The 25,839-nt window shown below is 45.2% G+C and overlaps 2 protein-coding genes across 11 annotated transcripts in view; both read right to left on the bottom strand.

Moving 5' to 3' along the window:
- Window positions 1–20,217, bottom strand: part of LOC132446434 (calcium-activated potassium channel subunit alpha-1a) — a 78,691-nt gene extending 58,474 nt beyond the window's left edge. For 5 of the 10 annotated variants that reach the window (XM_060036744.1, XM_060036743.1, XM_060036742.1 and 2 more), the window contains exons 1-2: window positions 19,291–20,214; window positions 6,811–6,954 (exon numbers count right to left, since the gene is read on the bottom strand). In XM_060036744.1, coding sequence (XP_059892727.1) covers window positions 6,811–6,954; window positions 19,291–19,488 — 342 coding nt within the window. In that variant the 5' untranslated portion in view covers window positions 19,489–20,214. Of the gene's footprint in view, window positions 1–6,810; window positions 6,955–19,290 lie in introns of all 10 variants that reach the window. The other 5 variants (XM_060036737.1, XM_060036736.1, XM_060036738.1 and 2 more) reach the window with 2 other exon arrangements.
- Window positions 20,218–21,093: 876 nt separating this feature from the next.
- Window positions 21,094–25,839, bottom strand: part of LOC132446436 (disks large homolog 5-like) — a 36,773-nt gene continuing 32,027 nt past the window's right edge. The window contains 3 exon segments of the mRNA XM_060036747.1: window positions 21,094–22,312; window positions 22,868–22,977; window positions 24,848–24,957. Of these exon segments, the coding sequence (XP_059892730.1) occupies window positions 22,209–22,312; window positions 22,868–22,977; window positions 24,848–24,957 (324 nt within the window). The 3' untranslated portion in view covers window positions 21,094–22,208.

Here is a 25,839-nt window from a genome sequence, read left to right on the forward strand (position 1 = left end):
GGACTCAGAAGGCGTGGCTGACGGATGGGGGAGCTTTCCAGGGTCGTCAGAGCCCGAGTAGTGTCACAGTGCTTACATTTGCATACGTGATCTGATTGGATGACGGATCCGTCGCTGCCGAAAAAGTTGAACATTTCAACTTTTTGACAGAGCCTTCAGCCCACGGATCCACAATGCCTTTCCCATTCAAAGTCAATGGGGATCAGACAACGGACGGAGGTAGTGGGCACGAGGCGTAACTGAGCTGCGCTGAACCGCACCTTCACTACTCCACCAACCCACACCGAACCGATCCACACCCTCCGGTGGAAATGTGCTAATTCTGTGTACTTTGCACTTTCATAAATAAGACATGTTGCATTTACAGTTTTATAACTGATTGTCTTATTTTGTTCACAAGTTATGGAAGGAGTCTGTAGATGATGTGGGCTACTTATTTTTTAGAAATATACGGCTACGGAATAGCCACTACCATACCTCTGGTAATGCAGCTTAGATACACCTTGAGTGTTTCTGATATGACACCCTGCTGCCAACCTGCAACAAACGGTGTGTTTTATTTCAGAAGGCATCGAGGAATGCCATTGTAAGCATATTCAGAATAGTCTCTGCATGTCAACACCACGGAGATGTGCTAACTACGCTCCCCGGATGGTATGCGTTGAGAATGTAGCAAGCCAACTAGTTCCAAATGAATGCTCTGTGTTTGTTGTTGTGTGTGTGCTTGTATGTGTGTGCTTGCATGTGTGTATGTGTGTGCTTGTGTGAGTGTACGTCCACATTGATGTGTGTGTGTGTGTGTGTGTGTGTGTGTGTGTGTGTGTGTGTGTGTGTGTGTGTGTGTGTGTGTGTGTGTGTGTGTGCGTACTTTTGTGAGTGCACGTCCGCATTGATATGTGTGTTTGCGTGCGTGAGTGGGTGTATTATAGCACTCTTTAAATATACTACCCCCGTCCCAAAAATCCATTCTGCAAATACTGTTTGCCTCCAGGATTCGGATGCTGTGTACATTAAGTGTTAGGATGCAAATGATGAACAGATGGCGTCTGACGTTGTCAACTGATCAAAGTTGATCCACAGGCACAACACATTCTCCACATACTGCCCGAGTGCGTGTCTTCATTCAGCAGGCGTGGGTTTTCAGACAGGGAGGTGACGGCTATAAACAGCCGTTTACCTGCAGCCGTTTTAAAAATAACCTGGCGGGCGAACGCACCTCTGAGTGAACCAATCAGCGCTAATGGAGCCTGTCTTTGAGGCCAGGCAACAAAGGGGGACTGAAGTCAGACGTGGCTCTGACAAAACAGACGAGGCAGCTGCCGTCGCCCCCCGAAATAGCGTAGAGTGCCTGGTGGCTCCGTGGTGAGACTGGAGTGACTGGCGGCGGCGGCGGCTGATTGGCTGGACGGCAGCCAGCGCCAGAGGTGAAAGTCATGCATACCCTACCGACCCCCTGCTGGCAAGGGAGGCCACAGGTGGCATAAAAAAAAAAACATCCCCCCAGATCCCCCCCCGCCCCCAACTCTTTTGTCTCTGCCAAAACGGCAAGGGGTTGTTTGGTGCCATTTGTATGTATCCATTACATATGCTATCGCCGTTGCGGCAAAAACCGAAGCCAGGAGTCAAGCGGTGTGTATCTGCATGGGCTGGCTAGGAGGAGGGATTCACAACAGGGTGGATTTATGAGTGGACTAGGGGAGAGGCAAAGGAATGTAGATTGTTTTTTCTCTCATTCTTTTTCTTTCTTCAAACTGCTGACTCTTTCATAACGATCCAGATCCCTTTGGAAAATATAGACGGCGATAAATCTGCACTCAGCAGCCGGCCGGTGCTCACGTCACGTTTGAATGGCACATCACTCTCGGTGCTCGCTCTCCCCCTCTCTCTCTCTATTTCTCTCTCTCTCTCTCTCTCTCTCTCTCTGTCTCTCTCTCTCTGTCTCTCTCTCTCTGTCTCTCTCCCTCCTCCTCCCTCTCTTTCATCAGACAAAGAGCTTTTGCCTTGTAGTGCCTCCAACACTGCTGCTTATTGAAGCCCACAGAGGAGGAGAAGCGGGCAGTGGGGAATTTGCCCTGCTTGATGAAAATGCCCTCGTGAGCCACCTGTAATTTTCTTCTGAGAGCATTGCTCTCCTGTCGTACAGAGGCCCAAGATGGACGGACACTTTTTATTGGTTGTCCTGTATGCTTACGCGTGCCAATGCGTCGCAGTGTTCCTTGTACGTATTGAGTGTCGCAACGCACGCGTATCGTGACGTCTTTACCACTAAAACACGTACACTTGTCTGTGTTTTGTCTGGAGAGTGGTGCCGGTGACGCAGAGTCTGATTTATCAATCAGTGCTTGTGGGGATACTGCCAAAATCTACCCAGCAGCTAAAGGCTATCTAGGAGCTAGCTATGTATGCACCCATTTATAGAACACCATTTCTCCGGCCAACAGTGCACACACACACACACACACACACACACACACACACACACACACACACACACACACACACACACACACACACACACACACACACACACACACACACACACACACACACACACACACACACACCGCTGTGGACCTTCGGGAACTCCAGGTTGGCTAAATGTCACACAGCATGGGGTGTATACTTTAAGGTACCCCCTCCCTCCCCATCCCCCCTCCAACACACAAAAGACCCCCCACTCCCCCCCAGGTGTCCTTTGCAAAAGACCAATCTCACAACACTTCCTGTCATCTGACAGTGTCAACAACAATTACACACTACAGGTAACAACCACTCAATAGAAATGCATCACACAGAAATAACACCGGCATTCAAATGCTCCCGGCCTAAACGCAAGTACACCTGGTTCCACCGTCTAGTTCCTCTACATATGTTTGACACCCGTTTACACACGAGTGGGTTAGGAGAAAAAAATGATCTCAGTGTGTCTCGTACCAAGCGGTGGCAATGACTGCCCTGTGTTTAAAGAGGGACCTAATGAGGCCGGGATTGACAGATGTGTGATCCCTCGTGTGCAGGGTGTTGTAGAGAGGGAGAGATGGGGCTGAGAGGCAAGGAGTGGGTTAATCTGTCTTTACATAGGGACCGGAGGCAGACCTGTAATTAGACAGTAAACACGAGGCCTTTAGCTTTTGTGTTTTCCGCAGGCTGCTTTGATTGAATGGAGAAGGGGGAGTAAAAGGGGGGGGTGTTAAGGGATCTCAAACTGATAGGCTTTGCGAGCGGGTAAAGGTCACAGAGACGCGTCGTCCCCGGTGAGTAAAAGCGCCATGGGCAACGTTTGATCTCGGAACAATCTGTTGGAAAGTTGGGGAGACGCGCGTTTGCCCTTGACACCGGCGCAGATTGGTGTGAGGAACCTTTGACGGGTCGTCCCGCACCTGTGTCGCTCCCTACGCTCTGCACATGTTCTGTGATGTTGTGAGCTCTCAGCTGCGTTTGCGTTCGCTTACAGTGAGCTAACATACTGCTGATGTTGGCTCACTGTACTCTGGGGTTTCCCTTCACAGACAAAACAATAATGCTAATCCTTCTCTTAGGAAGCATTTATGCAAATTTAGCTTTTAACTAAAATCGGCATCCAATGTAATAACATTAAGGCTGACATCAGTGATAATTAACAGAAAAACTGTACCCAAACAAAATATACCCTTTATTTGTATTGTGTGATAAAAATGTCCCCAGTCATTACTTTTCCAAAACTTAAAATACATTTCTCTACTTAATAAATCCCAGCACTCTATATTCATGCCAAATAAAAAGCAATCAGCATACACATTCATGGCTGGTTTCACATTAAATTAATCTGAAAATAAGCAAGAGCTACAGGGATAATAAAGTAATGCAATGATTACAGGGATCCAGAATTGGGTCTATTGTATGATCCTCTTTAAAAGAGTCACACAACACATTTAATTTGCTGTGCTATTGTCTTATAGACAACTAAACCCTCCTCTCACACGGCCCAGAAGCAGGATTTAATGTATCCTGCCCTAAACAAGCTGACGTGGACTACACACATCTGCTGCACTTAGGTAAGCTGTAGTCGCCATGGTTACAGAGGAGAGCTCACTAAACCGTGGTGTGTGCCCAGCCATTACTGACAGAGTATTTGAGCCACGATATTCACAGAACACACACACACGCACAAAACACACCACAACACAACACAACACAACACAACACAACACAACACAACACAACACAACACAACACAACACAACGACAGACAGACAGACAGACAGACAGACAGACAGACAGACAGACAGACAGACAGACAGACAGACAGACAGACAGACAGACAGACAGACAGAATCACCCCATATGACATGCGTGTTCCAAGCTGAAACAAGCAAAAAGCAAATCACGTGGACAGCGCCGCTGTCTGTAAACAGCGTCTCGTACACAGTGAAGGGTTGTTTTTTGATGTGCCAACCAACCACATGCCTTCACTCTACATCCACTGTCTGCCACCCATTTCCATGTGCAAGACCAACTCTCCAAACTCATCTTGACCCATTGCCGAGATTGCGATGACTGTAAATTAAGGACCACATCACAGGTGGTTAAATATAATACAGCCAGGCAGTTTTGTGCATAAATGGACATCACTTTCATGCACCTCATCACCTCAAATTATTTCAGACCTCTGCCATATTTGCTCTTTAGAAATGACGAAGATGGCAGTGACCACGATCTGCAGAGAGATGCGGTAAAATTAAGAAAATATGTAAAAATCCCAAAATCTTGGCATGCGACGCACCATAAAACACTCTTTTATTAAATATTGGCACCCAAAGGCCCATCTCCGTCCTTGGGTTTAGGGAGGCAGGACTAAGTCTGCGTCACCTTCATCCCATTTTGACACGTCTGCAAAAATCTCTTATGTTCTTTGATTCGAAAAAAACATATCAGATGTGACTGGCGAGAGTGTCAATAATCACGTTTCCATCTAAAAGGTGATGCAAATCTTTCGAAAATTCACAAAAAATTTATTCGAATTAGGTGCGTTTCCATCAAGTGGTTGGAGCGAAAAATGACACACATTCCTTGTCGTATCCTTTTGATAACATCCTCTCTTAGGTCCTGATATATAGTGGAATTTTCCGTCTATTATACATGTAATGTTTTTTTCTTCTTCGATTAGAGCAAGGAAAAGTTGTACCTCTTCAGCGGTCCACACGTATCTATCATTCACATTGGCCTTCATGGACGTATTTAAATGATACATTGTACATATTTATAATTCGAATTTCGTCGCAGCCTTTATACCACCAATACTCCAGGGTCTATAGCATATACCCACGTTTTCTGATTACAGTTAAATGCATTTTCCACAATGTACCAGCACTCATTTTGAAGGCTGAACAGACAATTTGACTGGAATTATTTAGTAGGTGTCCATATATCAGGGATTAATGGACACGGTAAAATTAAAGGATATGCAAACATAGACATCCTATATATGATATAGGATGTCTATGTATACAAACGCTTAAAAATATATAGACATAACATATAGATACAGATATGTGTTCAATGAGCTGTTTTGAAAAGTGTGTTTCCATCTCCGATTTTGCACATAAACTCTCTTTCGCATTTCTCAAAACCACCTCAAGCGAGCGGATAAACTTTTTTGCGAATTAGAGGATTTTTATGCAAATATTGGTGTTTCCATCACCGTTTACTGATTAGATTCTTCAAAATTCGCATAAAATCAGGGGGATGGAAACGCAGCTAATGTGAAACAGACACTCTGGATTGACTGGTGCGTGAGAACTGCTTCAACGCTAAACCGACTTTACAAACCGAGAGGCAGCTGGAGCTGGTGCATTACGTTGGGGAAAACAGGGAGAGAGGGAGAGAGAGGGAGAGAGAAGGAGGGAGGGAGAGCGAGGGAGGGGACACTATTCAGGGCAGAGAAGTGCAGCCAGTCTTGGCGTGGCCCATCCAGTCAAACCATTTTGTTTGATTACGCTCTGCCCCCGAACTAGCTTAGCTCGGCACTTACAGCTGGGCATAATCAACATTCTCATAAAAAGGCAACTATAAATAATTAAATCACAAATAAATTATGGGAAAGCTCCACGAGGTTAACGTGTAGCCCAGGCGCGCGCGTGCGTGTGTGTGTGTGTGCTGTACATGTGATCCTCTCCCTCAGTGGGACAGGCCAGGTTACAACATACCCAGGCTGCGCTAATCTCTGGCCCAGCTTTAATCCAAACCCCCCGAATATATTGTGGCTGCAACTGTAATGCAACACAAAAACCAAAACAACAAAAAAACAAGAACGAAAGCTCACATATGATAATGTCAAAAGTCGGATGTTGCGCCATGGCAACCATTTTTCACAGACCAAAAAGCTAATGGCTGCATCCTTCATCTCCATGGCACACAACACCACCCACAGACCTCCTGCCGTCGCTCTCTCTCTCTCTCTCTCTCTCTCTCTCTCTCTCGCCCTGGATCTGTTGTGACGAGCTCTGCATCGCCTCTGTCTGGGAAGAAAGACTGTCTGAATCTACTTCAGCCAACACACAGACACACACACTAACAAGGGGAGAGGGTGCAACCAGCCAGAGACAGCTCCCGTCAGGGGTGAATCTCAGTGTCTCACCCCCATCATCATCTTCATCATCGTCATCAACTACCGCCCTCAATCTCCTGTGTGATAAAATAATGACTGACAGCCCAACTATCGAGAAGGCGGGATGTACGCTAGGCTAGGCGGGGCCACCAACACAACGCTGCAGCAGTAACAACTGCTAATCAATCAGGCCGAAACACATTACAGAGGAGTCAAGGCCTCACCAGAACTCGGCCGGTGAGCGTCTGCGCGGAGATCATGACCCCGGCCCAGTCTTTGACCGAGGTCATCCAGCCCACCTCGCTGGCCGCCGGGTCCTCCTTGTCCCCCCGCTTGACGCCATCGACGGTGGTCACGCGGTGGCCCTGCTGCAGGAGAGAGGAGCGTCAGAACCACAATCCACATGGGGCTTTTCCACAATTCATTTTCTCAATGCATTTCAATTTACGATGTTACATGTGTATTTTTTTTTTTGCTGCCAATACTCAAGGACTCTTGATTCATTTATGTGAATACTAGCAACAATTATTTAATTAATATAATATGAATTATTTGCATTTGCATTCATATTTTATATGAATGCATTAACGTAGCTTTTAAGTCAACAAAGGAAAACAAATGCACAACCAATTCATTGGTTGAATATAGTCATCATAACCAGGCTTCAGTAAAGCAGTGTTCAGCTATTATTCATTTTCATCACATTTTTATTTAGGGAATAAAGCAGTTGAGCAGTTATGGTTAGGTGACTTGCTCCAGCACTCAGCTGGGAGGAGCTATCAAACTAGCAACCTTCAGGTTAAAAAAATCAACCGCTCTACCTCCTGAGCTAAGCCAACCCCATGTTCAACTTTAATAATACAACTATGATGTGTTTACTCTACAGACGCTTTCAGTCAACGATGACTGTCTGGTTGCACTCATGCCCGTCCCTGAACACATTATCTTTGTGAGTGGTACGCAGGAGGCCAGTACAGTTTTTTATGAAGATGGCCCCTCATGGCGGGGTAGAGTTGTAGCGAATGTGGACAAAAAAAAAATCAACGATTGCCTCATCGTGCCCCCACCATGACCTCATAGCTTTAAACCATGTTTATTTTTGCTGTTTAATATTCAGAGTTATCGCTGGGTAACAGCTCTGATAGAAGACAGTTTCCCTCAAATGTACGTGCTGAGTGAGCAGAAATGTAGCCATGAATGTGCTCCTCCATATATAGCCATCTACAGTATCTGTAGACACATACAATTGAATCCCTAGAAGGTAACCATCTCTAACTTTAGAACTAAAGTAAACTATCTCTACCTATACCCAGCTCTACCTAATCCCAACCATCATCAAACATTTAACCATCTCCAAAGCCCACCATTTCTATAACTTCTGTTTTTTAAAGCAACACACACACACACACACACACACACACACACACACACACACACACACACACACACACACACACACACACACACACACACACACACACACACACACACACACACACACACACACACACACACACACACAAAAAATAATAAAGGCATACATGGAGACAGAAAGAGAGGGGGGAAAAGATCACAGAGGGATAATAAGGGAGAGTGTGAGATTGACAAGGAGGGAGCGCAGGACGACAGCCGCGAGTGCGATGGAGACAGAGCGTGTCCAGGACGGTACGAGTGTAGCCATGGCAGCCGGTTGAGATTCTGGTGCTCTGCTGAGTGGGCTGGTCTGCCGGCTCGGTCTGCTGGGAGCCATCTCATTCATAGAGCAGGAAATGGACAAGGGATGCATTGGGATATAACCTCTTCCCCTCCCCAGCCCTCCACTCGCATATCAAGACACCCAAGGTAAGCCCTGTGTGTGCAGCCCCACACCCAATCCCCAATACTGACACCTATTTCCCCATTTCTGCCTCCACCCCCACATGAATGGCATGTCACACCAGACCCTTCCTCCCCCGGGGGGGAATGGATGTTACTTCCCTAACATCCATTTCAACATTCTCTCCCTACCTCCCTCCCTCCCTCTCTCTCATGAAACTAACATATGATTCCTTTGATTGTTGACTGATCGATTTACTTTTACAGGTCTTCAAATAATCCTCTGGTATTCAACCAACTGATATATATAAAGGCAGATTAAAACCAAGTAACTTTTTACAAGTAAGAGTCCAGGGCGATGTCTTCAGCCTGCCTGCTGCGTCTGATGAGTAGCCAAGAAATAATACAATACATAGTAAAAAAAAACAAAAAATTGATTAGATCAGCTAATAACAGGAGGATGAGGATGTCAGAACATTACTGCGGTTCCGTTCCGTAACGCCCTGTAGACCAGGGGTAATGAAACGTACCACGACTCTACCCCAAGCTCCTTCAATGTGTTCATCAATGTCCTCCCCCACATCACACTCTGTCTTTTCATTTCCCCCCTTCATCTTTTTGGTTTCTAGTTCCTAGGGAGCCCGGAGTGACATGAAGGGTGCTCTTGTTTTTTTTAAGGACACCGGTCGCGGCTTCCTGCATGCACAGACGACACTCGCGGGCGTTTTCTGTGAGTTGGTTCGGTCGCTGGGCTTGACGACAACTCCTGGCATGTCTCAATGCAGCATATGCTGTGCTGGCAGCAGCCCGAGATTAAAACAATGACGAGGGCCCCCCCCCCCCCCCCCCCCGGGGGGCCGACGAAGAGCCAGCTTCCCTAACATCCATTTCAACTTTCAACATGGCCGTCCCTTTATTTAAATTAATAACGGCACAGCTGACAATGTGTTCAGTCATCTATTAGTGGAATCACATAGCACAGAGACGATTTGATACCACCATACCACCATACCAGTCCACAGTCACAGTCGACATCGGTCTCAGTCTGTGCATGTCCCTTTTGGACTTGAGGTGAACTCTACCGTTGAGAGCCATTGAGCAAGAAGCTGTGACTATATTGCCTGGCACGCGATAATACCTGGCAGCTGCTTCACTTTAATGTTGAATTCCTCCCGTATCTTGAGATGTGAAGGACAGTTGATGGAAAAAAACTTTTCGGAACCGAGGCCAAATGGCAAGTAATTAGCATTAACTTTATGAAAAGCTTATGACATTATACAAGCCACTTGTGTTTCACATAGTCCTTTGAGGACAGCGTGTCAGGCCCTATGTCCAAAATTCCGAACTACCCCTTTAAGAAATGGTCGGGTTTAAATCGGTCGCGGGCTCATCATGACAGTTAATGTACCGGGCTGGGCCGGGCCGGGCTCGAATGAGCACGGGCTCGAATAGGGTCGGGTTTGATTTTTCGGCCCGATCTAAGCTCTAATACAGTACGTTCAGTTCACGTTCGCCCAAAATATGAACGAGTTCATGAACTATCGTTCAATGAACACGTTCAATGAACACGTTCAGGCACAAGGCCTTTAAAGTATGAAATATTTGGTGGAACAGTTATGATATATTCAAGGATTTATTCAGTTAGACCATGTCCATACAGTACGTGCTACATTTTCAGAATGTTCTAATGGTACGGCTTTAAAATAATTTTTACAGACCTTTTAAGAATGGGATACTAGTAAAGCCATTAATATATGTATATTTTTCTCATACTCCACGTCACATTATGTTGGGTGAAATAAGGAATCCAATTACAGTCGAATACACACACAGCTGCACTATGTCACTATAACAGGAGGGACCTGAGATCAGTTAGCAAGTAAACCATCAGAGGACGCGTCACTGAAAGACAAACTGAACACTTCTCAGCAACGATGCACGGCGCACAACCAACCGCCATTAGTAAACAAGAGCGTTGCCAGGGTCCCAGCATGATCAGTCTAAAGCAAAGTGGGATCCGTTGCGACACAACCTCCCCGAGCACAGCCAACGATCTCTCGTCACGGTTCCTAAACCGCTGCCCAGCCTTGATAAATCCAATTGTGTTTAAAGCCTGAATCATTTTGGGGGTCATCCCAGGCTACCAGAGAGGGAAACAGAGACTGACCCCCGGCCCCTGAATCTATGAAACTAACCGGACAGCACGGGTAGGAATTACACTCTCATCGGTGCTGCTAAAATGTGGCAACATACAAAACTTCAAACAGATATACGTCCATGATTTATTTGTAACAAGGTCACTTGCTACACACCACCTAGATTACTTTTCTGGGCTCTTTCAAACACAGCACAAAGGGTGATGGTGTTGAAAATTGATGATAACGATGATGATGATGATGATAACGATGATGATAATTTGTTGCAGAAAATGGCACGACACAAGGGGACTCCACTGCCCTTACAGGAGATATCTCCCTGAGTGTGAGTGTGTGTGGAGATGGCTGGTTTAACCTGTGCTCACTGATTTCTCAATGTGCAACAGCTGTGCAGCCTCACGAGCCCTAGAGTCCAATCAGACCGGGTTAGGTGGGGCTACTTAACCCATCATCCAAACACTCCCACAGTATTCCTTTATACTCTTCTGATTGAAGAGAATAAAAAGGGCTGAGCTCTCAGTGCTGTTTCTAGATACAAGCCGTATAACCCTACATGCCCACTACCTCCGTCAGTCAACGGACGTGGGAAGGCGTGGCTGACTGATGGGGGAGTAGTCTTTGCAGAGGCATCCGTCAGCCAATCAAATCGCTTCGCCGGGTTCTTCCCGCTTCTTCCTGCTTGTTGCGATGCAAGATGACCCGCTTTCCCACTTTCCAGTATCGTCAGAGCCCGAGTCGCGTCACAGTGCTTAAATTTGCATACGTGATCTGATTGGATGACGGATCCGTCGCTGCCGAAAAAGTTGAACATTTTTCAACTTCTTGACTGAGCCGAAGGCTCCAACGGAACGGACGGATCCACAATGCATTGCGCGTTCGTCCCCATTCAAAGTCAATGGGGATCAGTCAACGGACGGAGGTAGTGGGCACGGGGCGTAAGTGACGGCTTAAGGCCCACAAGCTACAAGGGGGCCCCCAAGCTATCAGGAGGCCCCAGTGGTTTTCTTTGCTGTAAAACTGTTCAGTTATTTCGCCTAGGCATCGACCTAAAACTGATTAAATAATCATTTGAACCACCTTTCCTAAAATGCTTGTGTGCATACAAATCTTCTTTAACCAGCATTTAATGTGGTTATATAATGGGACTGTGTACTGCTTAATCATGCATAGTCCACTATAAAAGGTAATAGGCATGAGATGTAATAACATGAAGGATATTATCCACTTCTCATCAATAAAGGAATGCAATTAAATTGGAAACGGCTGCAAATCTATTTAAACTATGCCTGGATATTCGACAGTAAGCATTTGGTAAGGACTAATAAATGTTCCACTGGAGATCAAGATTAAACTTTACCTCTTCGACTTGCTTTGAGTGTAAATATCCACTTACAGATCGAATAAAATCAAAAGATTCCTTTGGTGCAAATAATGCCTCCACTAAAGGTTTGAACAACGCAGTGCATGCTATCTATAGAGAAGTGAAAGTCAACGATGGATCATTTCAGCCGGTTATGCGATCAATCAAAACCAAACGTAATGGATCCGCTACCCTTTGGAACGACCTATGCGCCTTTCACAGCTTATTTGTCCTGTTGCCTCTCGGACCGGGGTGTTCAGTCTACTTCACCGCGATGATAGGTTGACCTTGGCCGCAGTGCCAGAGGTCAGCTGCGTTAAGTATGCCTAATTGGCATCCCACTGTTACTGTCCAGCCATTTAATGACCACATCTAAAAATTTACCATGAAATATGCCTCCGCTATGAATCTTTTATGCCAGAAATGCTAAAGTTCAAAGGCTAATGGCAGGCAGTGGTATAGGACATGCCTTGGTCCAATTACTCACGGAGAGATGCATGTTTTGGTTTTAAGGTCAAAAGCTTTGGATGTCTGCTCCACGAGGACCAAGAGTCTAGCCTCATTTACATACTATACTCTGTAGATTTCATCAGGCAAGCACTCCACATAATGTACAATATGCTGTATGCAGTGTACACACACACACACACACACACACACACACACACACACACACACACACACACACACACACACACACACACACACACACACACACACACACACACACAGTAAATATTTACTTTAATCTTTGCCTTCAGTACTTAAGGCTTTAAGTCATTTTATTTCTGTGTTTTCATGACTTTCCATGTTTAATAATTGTGTTTTATGGCATGTGAATATGTAGCCCAAAAGTAGTAACAAAAATACAATACTTGTAATACTATGTCTCATTATGTGTGATACGTACATTTTCTATTTTTCACTACTGTGCTCATTGTAGAATTACATCAGTGGCATTTTGATTAATTGTAAAGACCTCTAAATTTAGGTGTCCCCAGTTAGCCTGACTGTAATACCTAATTTCAGTGATCATTGATCAACATAAGACATTTTTCACCCTGGCTAGGACCAGTGCGATAATTTCTCAAAGACTAAAGTACAGGAAACCAAAATAGGACATGGCTCATGACACAAATCCTGCAGAAAGTCTAAATTATTCAACCATATATTAATACCCATCACAGGTTTTTTAATCATAGATCATAGAGGCACAGCAGAGAAGACTTGGAGGGCAGAACCCGGGAGTACAGGTGAACCCTTCCCCTGCTGTCGACTAATCTAGTGCCTGCATATTGTGTTTTGTACTCACAAAGGGCAGAGTTCAAACCTAGGGTTCTAGGTAGATTAAATAACTGGAAACAATTTTCTCTTCCCGCTTGATTAATAGGGTGGATGGTACATTTTTTAAAAAGTCCATGGCACACAAAATAATCATCTCTCTTCAAAACGTTTTTCCAACTGCTAGTTGGCAATACAACAGGATTGGCGCCCACACAGCCTCCATTAAAAAGGCAGAACATTATGGATATCGATTCATGGATCCACAAAGATTAATGTTTTTTCGGAGTATGATAAGAAAGCTGAAATGGAGTGACATTAGAGGTCTAGGATAACATTTGCCCTATCGAGTTTTCTTCATTATGCTCCATTGGAGAAATGTAAACAATCTTAAAAACATGCAGTGCTTAGAGTTGAGTGCCATCAAGCAGAACGGCCTTGGCAGAAATGAACTATTACATTCATGGGCATGTTTTAATCGATGTATGATGTAGGATTTTTTGTGTCTTCGTTACCTCAGAATGAGCCCTTTATATCTACACGGGGAGCGGGTCCTCTTCTACGGCGCCCCCAATGTTTCTACGATAGCCCAGAAGAGAGAAACAACTCTAAAGAGGACGCGTTTTTAATCATGGCATCATTAGCTTACTTGTGAGCTATGACCTTTATTTTTACAGACTAAATAACTAAATACCATTCATAAATCGATCAAGGAACAGGGTCACTTTACAACTCTGCTACTTGATGGTTGATTTTCCGACGACGTATTAAAATGATGGGAGAGGGGAGGTGAGGGCGGTACTCAGTTGGTCGCTATCTGCATCATCACCGCTAGATGGCACTAAATCCTACACACTGCACATTTAAGATGTTCCAAAGGACCAGATTGGTAAAAAAATTAAAAATGAGAGCACATCAAAGTTATGACCCCCAGTCTGTGATTATATGGAGCGGAGCGAAGACATTTATGACCTGTGAAGACAGACGCTAAAATCAGAGCTTAACCTGACAAGTTAGGTTATTAATACAGATGATGGACAGCATTTCAATTGCCCAAAAAAAATTAAATTGCAAATAACCTGGAAGTTATCACCAAAGTTTAGGCTGTCATACTTTAGGCTGTGATCTAAAATACTTGAGGCTTTAGGCTGATCCGACATACTTTAGGCTATGATGCCACATACTTTAGGTCTGATTCAGGTAAAATAAAACAGAAAAACTGAAAAACCTGTATTGTAACAGCATCCATCTGAATTATTTGTCTTGCTCGATTCACCAAACACCCCCTCAAGGACTTGGCACAATACAAATGTTTAACATTTGCTTTAACCCTAGACCTGTTGTGATGCTATATGGTCCAATGACAGGCAGGAGCTGTTAACCCGGCTAAATTATGCAACAGTGACGATGGAACCATTTCAATATAGTATAAAATGTATAGAGTATATGAGTGACATGACATTTTACATTGGAAGGCAAAGCCGGCGACATCATACGAATAAATGGAGGGGTTTGAAATACTGGGCCTGTATGCGAGTTGGACGTGTGCCAACACAATAGAGATCCTTCAAAGTATTAAGTGTCTGCCTGTCTGGGCATTCAACCGTTCCTGGCGGTGAACAAAATGAAATGGAAACTGAAGTTGACAGGAGAGACGGTTATTGTTGTTGAGCTTCTTGAACTTTCTCAGATAAAAACTAAAAGTAATAAACCATGCAGCACAAAGAGCTGTTGTTTTCACTTAAGGGGAATAAATAAATAGAGAGAGAGACAGACATTGAAGAAGGTGCATGAAAGCAAAAGATGCGCGTGTGTGTGAGAGAGCTGTGTCTATGAGAGAGAGAGAGAGAGAGAGAGAGAGAGAGAGAGAGAGAGAGAGAGAGAGAGAGAGAGAGAGAGAGAGAGAGAGAGAGAGAGAGAGAGAGAGAGAGAGAGAGAGAGAGAGAGAGAGAGAGAGAGAGAGAGAGAGAGAGAGAGAGAGAGAGAGAGAGAGAGAGAGAGAGAGAGAGAGAGAGAGGAGTCACGAAAAGGAGAAGACACTATTCGGTTTCCATTCCGATATGAAATCCCCAATGTCCCTCAATCATAACAGCCTTACCAAAAGTGCTTTCCATATCTCCCAAAAACTCAGAGAAGCTTGTGATTCAGACATCCACATCCCTTAATAAACCTGACACATGTGATGACTATAAATCCTTCCTGCTGGCTGAAGCGCATTGATTATTGTTCCGGAAGGCTCCGCCAGTGCACCCTTCAGCAAACACCATTATAATATTTCACCAGACCCTTTGGAGGGCCAGACGTTGGTGACCAATGACACAGGGGAGGGGGGACATTTTTGGATATGATCCATCTCTTTTAAAGCACCGCAGATCTGACTCGTACGTTTATCTGATCTTTGTCATCTGGGGCCTGTGTGTGTGTGTGTTGTGTGTGTGTGTGGTGTGTGTGTGTGTGGTTGTGTGTGTGTGTGTGTGTGTGTGTGTGTGTGTGTGTGTGTGTGTGTGTGTGTGTGTGTGTGTGTGTGTGTGTGTGGTGTGTGTGTGTGTGATATCATTTGCACAATCAACATTTGCTTGTGTCCCTGGCCGATGGATATCAGCGGTTATTCATCAAATGATTAGGCCCGCGACTGGGGGACATATTACTGCTTGTTATCAGATTGGGTGGAAGGCAACGGGCCCCCCGCCAGGCAGCAGATCCATCTCTGGAGCTCTGCCCCTGGTAGGAGGCAGTGGGGCGGGTGTCCTTTAACACAGGGACACAGAAAGAGAGGGACGCAGGCGGAGAAGCACAGACAAGGAGGGAAAGATATAGATGTAGACACAGAGTCTCACACACACACACACACACACACACACACACACACACACACACACACACACCACACACACACACACACACACACACACACACACACACACACACACACACACACACACACACACACACACACACACACACACACACACACACACACACACACACACACACCGGCCTCTGACGTAAGCCCAGGGGATGGTGAAGGGTACGATCAGTCTTATGAAAAAAAAACAAAGAAGGGCCAGAAAGAATGGCAACAGGAAACGTGAAGAGCGTCCGTGGATGAGTCACACGGACTCAATCGACTCAAAGTTCAGCAGGCTTATGATCTGTCCATGCTGGCCGGGGTCGGGGGGGGGGGGGGGGTTCAGGTTAGGGGTGATGAGTTGCGGTTGACCACTCACATCCCTGACCTGCCAGCGTCTCAGTGGAATCGCCGTGATTGCATAAGTGGAAGATATTTCTTTCTCCCTCTTCATCTTACGACAAAATACTTTGCTTGCCAGTTGCTTAGCAACAAAAACATACAAAAAAAAAAAAGCCATGAAAACAACAAGAAAAAGGAAAATAACAAACCCCAACCTGATTTAAATAGCATATACCATACATAGCGGTGTATGCTCCATTCTGACATTATTGGGGCAAGCGGTTTGGCAGGAGGCACAGAGGTGTGCGTGCGTTTGTCTTCGTGTGTGTGTGCGTGCGTGCCTGCATGCGGCAGGTAGCTCTCAGGCAATAAAAAAGGAAGAATAGGGTGAGTGTGGGGCCAAGGGGAGAGGGGAGAGAAAACAGCAGTGATTCAAAGTGAGCGGTGTTCATTCTCTCAAACTGCCACAAGGAGTAATTGGAAGTAAAAGGAGGTTGATTTACAGTGCTTATCCTTTGCAATTAACAGAGCTAGAAAATAGGCTTGGCCAGCACTAATGATATTAGAGTTGAATGTCTTTCATTCTAATTGTAATATTTGGATACATGATGAGAGGACACACATCTCATATGATGCAGTATGAGGCTTGAATCAGAATTTAATTCACAGTTTATTTTTTTAGGCCATGAATTACAACAATGACCAAGGCTGATCTGAAAATCCCTCAATAACCCCGAAAAAACAACCCGACTTCAGACAGATCTGCTGCTTTCCAACACCAACAACGATTCTACAAGGGAGCCAACTACAGCGAGCCAAAGACAGAAACGTCCCCTCTGAAAAGGTCAGCGACGTAGACCTTTAATGGAGCACAGCTTCTGCCATTTTTTTTCCACGCTTCCTTCCTCGCCAGCCTGTTGACGAACACCCGCCGAAAACGTTCAGAGCCGAGGTGTGAGAGGAGAGCTGACTGTGTTTCGTTCCATTAGCTACTCTAGGATCTATAGTAGCCCCATGAACGGCTAAAGTTCAACATGAAAAACTCTAGACAAAAAGTCTAAACACAAAAAAGAAAAAAGTCTAACTCTAAGGAAAAAACCCAAAACCCGGGTCATACTCTTAAGAACCGACGAGCAAAGGAAAGCCTGAAATATCTCTCTTCCTAGAGTTCAGACTATGGGGGTCTGAATTGAACAGTTCCTGAAAGCTACGTTAGTGCTACGGCTAGCCCCTGGAGGGGGGGGAGACACGTGTGAGGAGGACTCATTTTGACAGGAGAGAACACTACAGTGAAGAACAGCCATTTAGCAGCCCCGGCGCGCTAAAGAAGGAGGCCATGAACTGTGCTTTGAAGGGTTACGCAGTGGCTGGAATGGACTGTCTCGCCTTCACACAGTGCCTGTCCAGAGACACACTTTGGGGAAATGACTGAACACTGTAGCACCGCCACATACGTCACCTGCTAACCACAGACACACACACACACACAAAGAGGAAGATTGACGGACAGGTTGGGAGAGACACACACGCAAACACACACACACACACACACACACACACACACACACACACACACACACACACACACACACACACACACACACACACACACACACACACACACACACACACACACACACACACACACACACACACAACTGCAGTGTCAAGCTGCAATGGGTGGGTCACTGCGATGTGTGTCACAGTTCCAGTTCCCCCCCACCGCCCAAGTGTGACAAAATAATAGAATACAATAGTTATAATATTGTATAGTATGATGATTGTTAACAATTATGTTAGTATTGGTTATGGGAACGATTTTCCCTGTTCAAGGAGGTAGGTTTTTCTGGTTTAGTCACCGTTTCAGTTTGATGCCCCTATCCAACAAGATTTGATGCATGTCCAAAGAGTTTTGAACAGTACAATATAAAGTAGTGAGGACGTCATGGGAAGATGCACGTAGACTTTTAAAAATAGTCTGAGGCATAAATAAGGACTTGTACTCAAGTACTTGACTGTTTACTTTCCCTTGTTTATTCATGGGTAAATATAGCGAGCAGTCTATTGTGCAACTGTATCGACAAAACCGCTATTTAATAGCAAACAACACACTCACATTGTAGTAAATAGATGATTTTTCAGCTTAACATTTGCCACATTTACAAGAAACCATAAGGCCACTCAGAAGTAGATGACCATCAATGTTTCAGCTCCAACAAGAGGGTAATGCAGAAAGCAATGTGTATTTAAACCTAAACATCAGGTATCAGGTAGGCTACTTGTTGATACGTGAGTATAACCTCAAGTCATTAATAACTATGTGGCCTATTTCTTAGACATAGGAATATTATATTTCATAGGGACTTCCAACCACTTTGAGAGTAGTGTGACCATCACAACAACTGAAAACAGTGTGGGAGTAAACAGATGCTTTAAAAAAAAAAAAAAAAAAAAAGATAAATCGCGTTAACATGGCCTATGTCGATCGAAGCATTCCAGTTGTTAAGAAATATTTGCATTTCACACACTTCCAGCTTGTCGACTTCATGTGCTTCATTTAAGGCACCCACCAACAGGTGTCATCACAGGTTTGCATGGTGTGCGTGACAAAAACACTTCTGAGGAGGCCAAGACATCCATCACTAAAGCTTCCTATATATTATTCACTTCAGTAAGGACTATGCACAGCCTTGCATTGAATCCTGAAGAAAACACAGGCAGTTTCAAACCCTGACTGAACACCATCGGTAAAAGTAAGGCGGCCGATTGTTCTTTGACAAATTTAGTCTCTTCCGAAAGTGCTGTTCAGAAATCAAACAAGAATATCTCAACATAAACTGATCCTCTGTGTGTGAAGTCGTACATGTTTGGAGTAATCAAAGGTTTAAATGGCGTAGCCTACCTTCTTTTTGCCGTTACAGTGGCAGCACACCGTCCACAGGTACTTGATAGTTCTCCACAGAAGAATTATAAAGAGACCCCCGAAGAAAGTGACCATGGACGAGGCGAGAAAAGCCCACCACATGCGCTGGCTGTTGCTGTCACAGATCACATCTGCCGAGAAGGGTATGATCACGTTCATCTTGGCCATGTGGATCATCGAGCAGTCCGGGGATGAATTTATCGATTTTTCATTGCATTGTAAGATGATTAAACTATGTGTCCGGGGTTCACTCGCCAAACCACAACGACTACGATCGAGATGCTTCGGGGAGCGTCTGCCAGCGCCCCCTGCCCCAGCGGCTCAGCCATATTGTGTCATCCACCTTTCACTACTTGGCGTTTCCATCTGCCTTCGTCCCTAAAAAAAAACACACTCAAATATCCTTAGAAAATCACCAAGGAATTGGATGGTGTGCAGCGCTCCTTCGAGAACAGCAAGTGCGCCGCTATAAATCAATAGACATGCCCAACAATAGTCATATTCTTGGGGAACTGTTTTCACAGTTAACAGCGGTCGCGGGAATGTTCATTCATGTTCATCCATGCCCTCATAAAAAAAAAAATCTACGTATCTTTTAGTATCCTAGCAGGTCAAACCATTAGAATCGCCCAGAATTGTGTGTTCTTTCCTTCCATCCGCCTCTGATGGCAATCGATGGCTCCCACTCCTGGGTTGCACCTTGTTGAACAACGCGCAGTTTGTTAAAAAGCAAAGGTCCGCTACTTCTTCTAGTCCTGCCTCGTTCAATGGTCAACAACGCTTCGTGTTCCGTGGTAGATGTTGCTTGATGCTAAGCGTTTTTTTTTGTTGCTTTCTCGGTGTGCCAGAGAGCTGCTCTCACATCTACTAGGAAGATGGCATCGCAGATTACAGGTAGCAGGGGGTGTGTTTGTGTGTGTGTGTGTGTGGGGGGGGGGGGGGGGGGGGGGTGGAGCCATCAACTCCATCAGATCATTTTGGTTCTCATGAGGTGCACAGTTTGTCATTATTTCCCCCCCAAAGTTGCAGTTTCTTTAGGCTTGTCAACTTGAAATGTTAAAAGTGGTCGTTTTTCTAAATGCATACGCGTGTGTGTGTGTGATTTCTCGAGTATTCATAGCGTATACTTTATAAGGAAAAGAGGAAACAAGAGAACGGATCTCTTTATTAGCGATTACATGGCCATTAGTAACCTGACTCAGATAATTAAATCTAGGGGGACTCGTACAAGATGGGATCTGGCGCTAGATATACAAACCTGTTGAACAAATGCGAAGTAATTCGGCTATTGTGGATTTACGAAATGAGGTTATGAATACATGATCGTTCATGATGTTCAAGCATGACGTTATATTAAAGGGTAATTTATAACCACGTTTTGAAGCCACCAGCTGCGTATACGACAGAACACATTTAGAGGGGAAATGTGGGTTATTGATTTTAGCTGGGGAGAGCGGAGGAGATGGGCGTGCGTGTTTGGTGTGGTAGAGTGTAATCTAGAGTAGCGATTCACACCCTCTACTGGACGTATTGTGTAATGATTACTAATGTGCAGCTGTCCAGGCCTGCTGATGATGATAGAAGGCGAACAATACGATCATTATGAATTGTAGCAGAATACCTGGACTAAATACTTGAGAAGGACCTAATTTTTAGTAATAACTCAATGACAACTCTTAATGTTCTTGTGTTTATCATTCAAATTGTAACTGTAGGCTATACAAAAAAAAAAAATTAATTAACCACTGTGATAGATGAACATAAACAAACAAACATACAGAATTCGTTCATTATATTTATTTATTTTTTTACAATATTTGATACAAATATTAAATTAGAGCAAAGTTGAAATGGACGTTAAATCCAACCCGATTAAATGAAATGCGGACAATGATTTGTCGTCAAAGAGGAGATTGTAAATACTTTGTCTGCTGTGAATCAGAAATAAAATATCCCTTCTTAAATTATTCACTTCAGAAAAAGCAGCAAAAACATTGTGTCAACATTGCCAACATCAGTAACACGCTGGATATCCTCTGACTGTGAGACTACCGTACCTGTGGTATTATTGCTTTACAGATATCCAAGCGTTGATAACATAACTGCAGTATAGGTATTGTGTAGTGAACACCTACATGTTTGGCACAACCTATACACGTCTGAGAACCGATGGCAATACAATATTGCAGTGCCACAAACAAAAAGAGGAAAAAATAAGTAAAATCGCCACAGATGTGCCCTATAAACAGGAACACCGGACAATATTGACACGTTTATTCGAAGATAGCTACATTGATATAGTTATATAGACTTCATAACCTACCTTCGATTGGCTTGGATTAATCAATAAAAGGTATTAAATCAAAGACGTGGAGACGGCACAGGTTCTACCTTCAGGTATGGACTGATATGATTAACATTTAATTACAGTCTACTGCTGCACACCGGCCTCCGAGACACAAAGAACAAAAAACAGGTTGTGGAATTAAGGAGTGCCAAATGTTCATGGAAAAAAGATGAAAATCATTCAAGTACGCATTAAAAACACTAGTGTAAACAAAATCTACCTGTAGTACATCACTATTGTAGTGGGGGTTATCATGTCCGTAACGTCAGTGCTATTACAAACCTCATACTTCTAATGCTGCGGGGCTGTGTGGAGGGAGACCTGTCACTCATGACGACCGCTAAGACGTACCGACCCCCGCTGGGGTGTGTGTGTCTGTCTGTTTCACTGTGTGCGTCTCTCTCCCCGCCTCCGTCTCTCTCAGCCTCTGTGTGTGTGCGTGTGTTAGTGTCTCTGTGTGTGTGTGTGTGTGGTGTGTGTGTGTGTGTGTGGTGTGTGTGTGTGTGTGTGTGTGTGTGTGTGTGTGTGTGTGTGTGAGCAGGTGGCGGTGCTACGGCGCTCCATCTGGGATCCAGAGGACCTTGCTCTGCTCCTGCTCCACCACGGTGAGGATCTGGGTGCAGATGTAGGACAGGCTGCCCCCCTGGACCACACCTGCAACGCACGTCAGCATGCATCACAAAAGCGACAAACAATAATTGACTGGGCTCCGGCTTTTTGGTGCTATCGATTGATTCCAATCTTGTTCTACGCTTCATTTCATTCGTTCTCCTCCTCCCCCCCCCCCCCCCCCCCCCCCCCCTCGGCACCGTCCACCGTCTACACCAGGTTATAACAAAAAGCCTAGCACTGAAATAAACAAATATTTAATGAAACAAATATATAGCTGAACCAGCGTATGAGCCCTTTCGTCTCCTCAGCTGACGGGTGTGATTGGATTGTGTCTGGCCTGAAGGAGCACCGAGGGAGCGGCGGGCCGTGCTGCAGACGGGTCTGACTCACCGCCTGTCTGCTCATTACCCGGGTGACACAGCAACGGCAGACCCCCCCCCCCCCAACGTGATTCAGCAGCACGCCTCCGACCCGACACAATCTGAACAGGCCTTACTCAGGACCCACACACCGGTCGTTGGGTAGGGGAACACCTGGCGTTCCCCTACCCAACGACCGGTTTGTGTGCACAACGCGTGTGTTGCCTGCACCACGGACCTGTGAAGAAGCGGCTGTAGTCCTGCTCGATCTTCTGCGCGCTCTCGAACTGCTCCTTGGAATGCTTCTGGGAGACCTTCTCCCGCAGATACTGGGGGTCTTTCTGCTCCCTGGGGAGACAAGGTTTGGGGGGGGGGGGGGGAGATGATCACTTCAACATCGCTTTGACAACAGACCTCTGATTGCAGAACAGTATCACGTGCGTGTGCAGGTGCTGTTCCACGAGTCAAAGTGGTTGAGGCCCTCTAGAGACGCTTCAGAACTTTATCACACAGGCAATGCACAGTTCTCCTTTCCCCGTCTCGTTGGAGTGACAGAATGGTTTTTCCTCACGGCAGCATGTCTGAGCTCACCCCACCTCGACGCCTGATTAGACATTGATTTACTTGCGTTGATCGTGTTCTGATTACTGTCAGCTGTTTATTTAAAGATGGCAATGCACTAAACAATTTGCATAACTCTTTGAAATGTGTGTATGCTCTTTTAAATGCCACGCACACAGAAGTAGCTGAGGGAATCAGTTCCCTGCACGCCTGAACATATCGCAGCCAGTGTAGTCAGCTTGACTCTGTTGTGTTTAGAAGTCCCAGAGGGTTAAGAAGTAGCATCCAAGCTGTTTGTGTGTGTGTCTGTGAGCGATCAAGTGTGTGTATGTAACCTAGCAATGGAAGCTGCTTGGCACTTGTGTCTGTGAGCATCTTTACTGAACCGACAGCGATATATTATGGTTTCTCCTTCTGACAAATCGCTTTGGATATAACGCCTGCTAAATGCCCTAAATCTAAATCTTTGTCTGTAATTGATCAAGTGTGTGTGTGTGTGTGTGTGTCTGAGTGATCAAGTGTGTATGTGTGTGTGTGTGTCTGTGTGTATATGTCTGTGTGCGCTTGTCTGCATCTGTGTTTGTTTGCGTCTTTGTTTCTTCAATTGCGTGTGTGTTGGTGCATGCGTGCCGACATGTGTGGGTGTGTGCGACAAGACAGCCAGTATTGTTTGGTAAGACAGCCCACACCAAAGAGCGAAGCCCAAGGCCACCTCTCGCCTCACTGTGGCACAGCTGGCACTCTGATGACATCACAGCGTGCTTGGCAGTGGTGAGAGTCATTCAGTGTTCGCCTAATGCATGAATCTATGCGTGTGTGTGGGGCTTTTAATAAACGTGTAAGGCTGCATGTCTGCCTTTCTAAAGGTCTTTCTAATTGGGGTGGTGGTGTGTGTGTGTGTGTGTGTGTGTGTGTGTGTGTGTGTGTGTGTGTGTGTGTGTGTGTGTGTGTGTGTGTGTGTGTGTGTGTGTGTGTGTGTGTGTGTGTGTGTGTGTGTGTGTGAGAGAGAGAGAACACGAATGGTGCTAGGTGGAGGTTTGGCAGAGCTACCACATTGGCGTCCTTCTGATGAAACACGGTGACGCACCACAGGTGATTGCCGTCGAGGTCAGCTGCGGCTAATCGAGTTGCCAGCCGACCAATTTGAGTAATTTGTCTTCCAACAAGGAGAGGCAGCGAGCAGCGGACATGGGAGTTGACGGTGAAATAAACGCCTGCTTTGACAGAGGGAAACCCACACCTCCTCAAGAGACCCCCGAAGGTGGGAACCAGGGCAGTGCGAGCTCATCCATCTCTAGATCAGGTATCCCCACCCCGTCGATGGACTCATCACTGAGGATGGGGGATTAGGGGAAATGATTACAGGGAAAGGCTCTAACTGAGATCATACTCGTCAAGTTCAAGTGGCATTTGCCTCACACAACGTTGTGCATGTGCAAGCAGTGAAATCACTAGCTAGTGATGTATTCATTTCTTGGGTTTAGGTTTATAATGACTGTTGTAGTGCTGTGATACCTCATGCTGTGATACGCTTGCTTTTCCTTGCTTTGGTTTCCCCCCCCCTGTTCTGCCTGCTTTTCATGTTTGTCTGCTTTACCATCCCGTTGTGATCATGCACAACAGAAGCGGTCACCGACGGCGACGGGAGCCTACTCACTTGATCTGCTTGGCGTTTTTGTAGCGGATGAATATGACGATGGGGTAGATGTGGACGCTGTGAAGCCGTTCGATGGCATGCGGCGCGATGTCAAGCAGACAGTGGCAGTCCTACGGGGAAAAGATTAGAATAGATGACAACAGCCCTTTGGGAATGATGGATGGCGATCCACCCAATGATGTCGGGGACAGGGAGGGTGGACTTTGGCACAGAGCTGTGGGTCGTCGCTGCAGGTGGTTATGGGTCAGATGATAGATTTGCTTGGGGGCCCAAGTCTTTTTTGATGACAATTGCTGGAAAAGGGGGTTTATATTGATGCACAGTACATAAAACCTGCCCTTTCATTCAGCTTCTCGTCTATAACGTTTGCTCCCCTGCTGTGTGAAACATTAAACTTGGCTACTAGTTTATGCATCGTTTGCAACTTTGCCTACTACTATCTTTCGCATATCAATAAGAACATATTTTTTATTTTATTGCAGGGCAACTTCTTTTGCATATAAGGGTCTAATTTGAAATCAATAGAGAATGAAATGTGTAATGTAAGACATTAGGGAACTAAATTGGATAGGATCAACGTCCGGATTCATGAACAATGCAAAATCAGAAAGATTCTCAAAAGTTGCATGCTAAAGTTTTGGAGAAAACTAATAAAGATGTATAATGATGTTGAATTATCAATACCCTAGGCTGAATCAAGAATTTGAGAGCAGCATGAATGAATATAAATACAGGCAGCAATCCCTCAATAAATGCATGAAGCAAAGTGCTGAAATACACCAGTGGTCTGAACAAATCCATGCTTCTATATTGATTCTAGCATCTCTAAGTACCCCGACTCATAAATGATTCAACTCATAATTAACTAATACACGAACAGCATGCGGCCTGTTGATTTAGAAGAGACGTGGCCAAGGAGCATGTCATATTTAATTTAGATCATCATCTCCTTCAATTGTGTTTCTATATAGTTTAGTTATTCGATATTGTCG

This window comes from Gadus macrocephalus, chromosome 18 (assembly GCF_031168955.1).
Source record: "Gadus macrocephalus chromosome 18, ASM3116895v1".
NCBI classification, from domain to species: domain Eukaryota; kingdom Metazoa; phylum Chordata; class Actinopteri; order Gadiformes; family Gadidae; genus Gadus; species Gadus macrocephalus.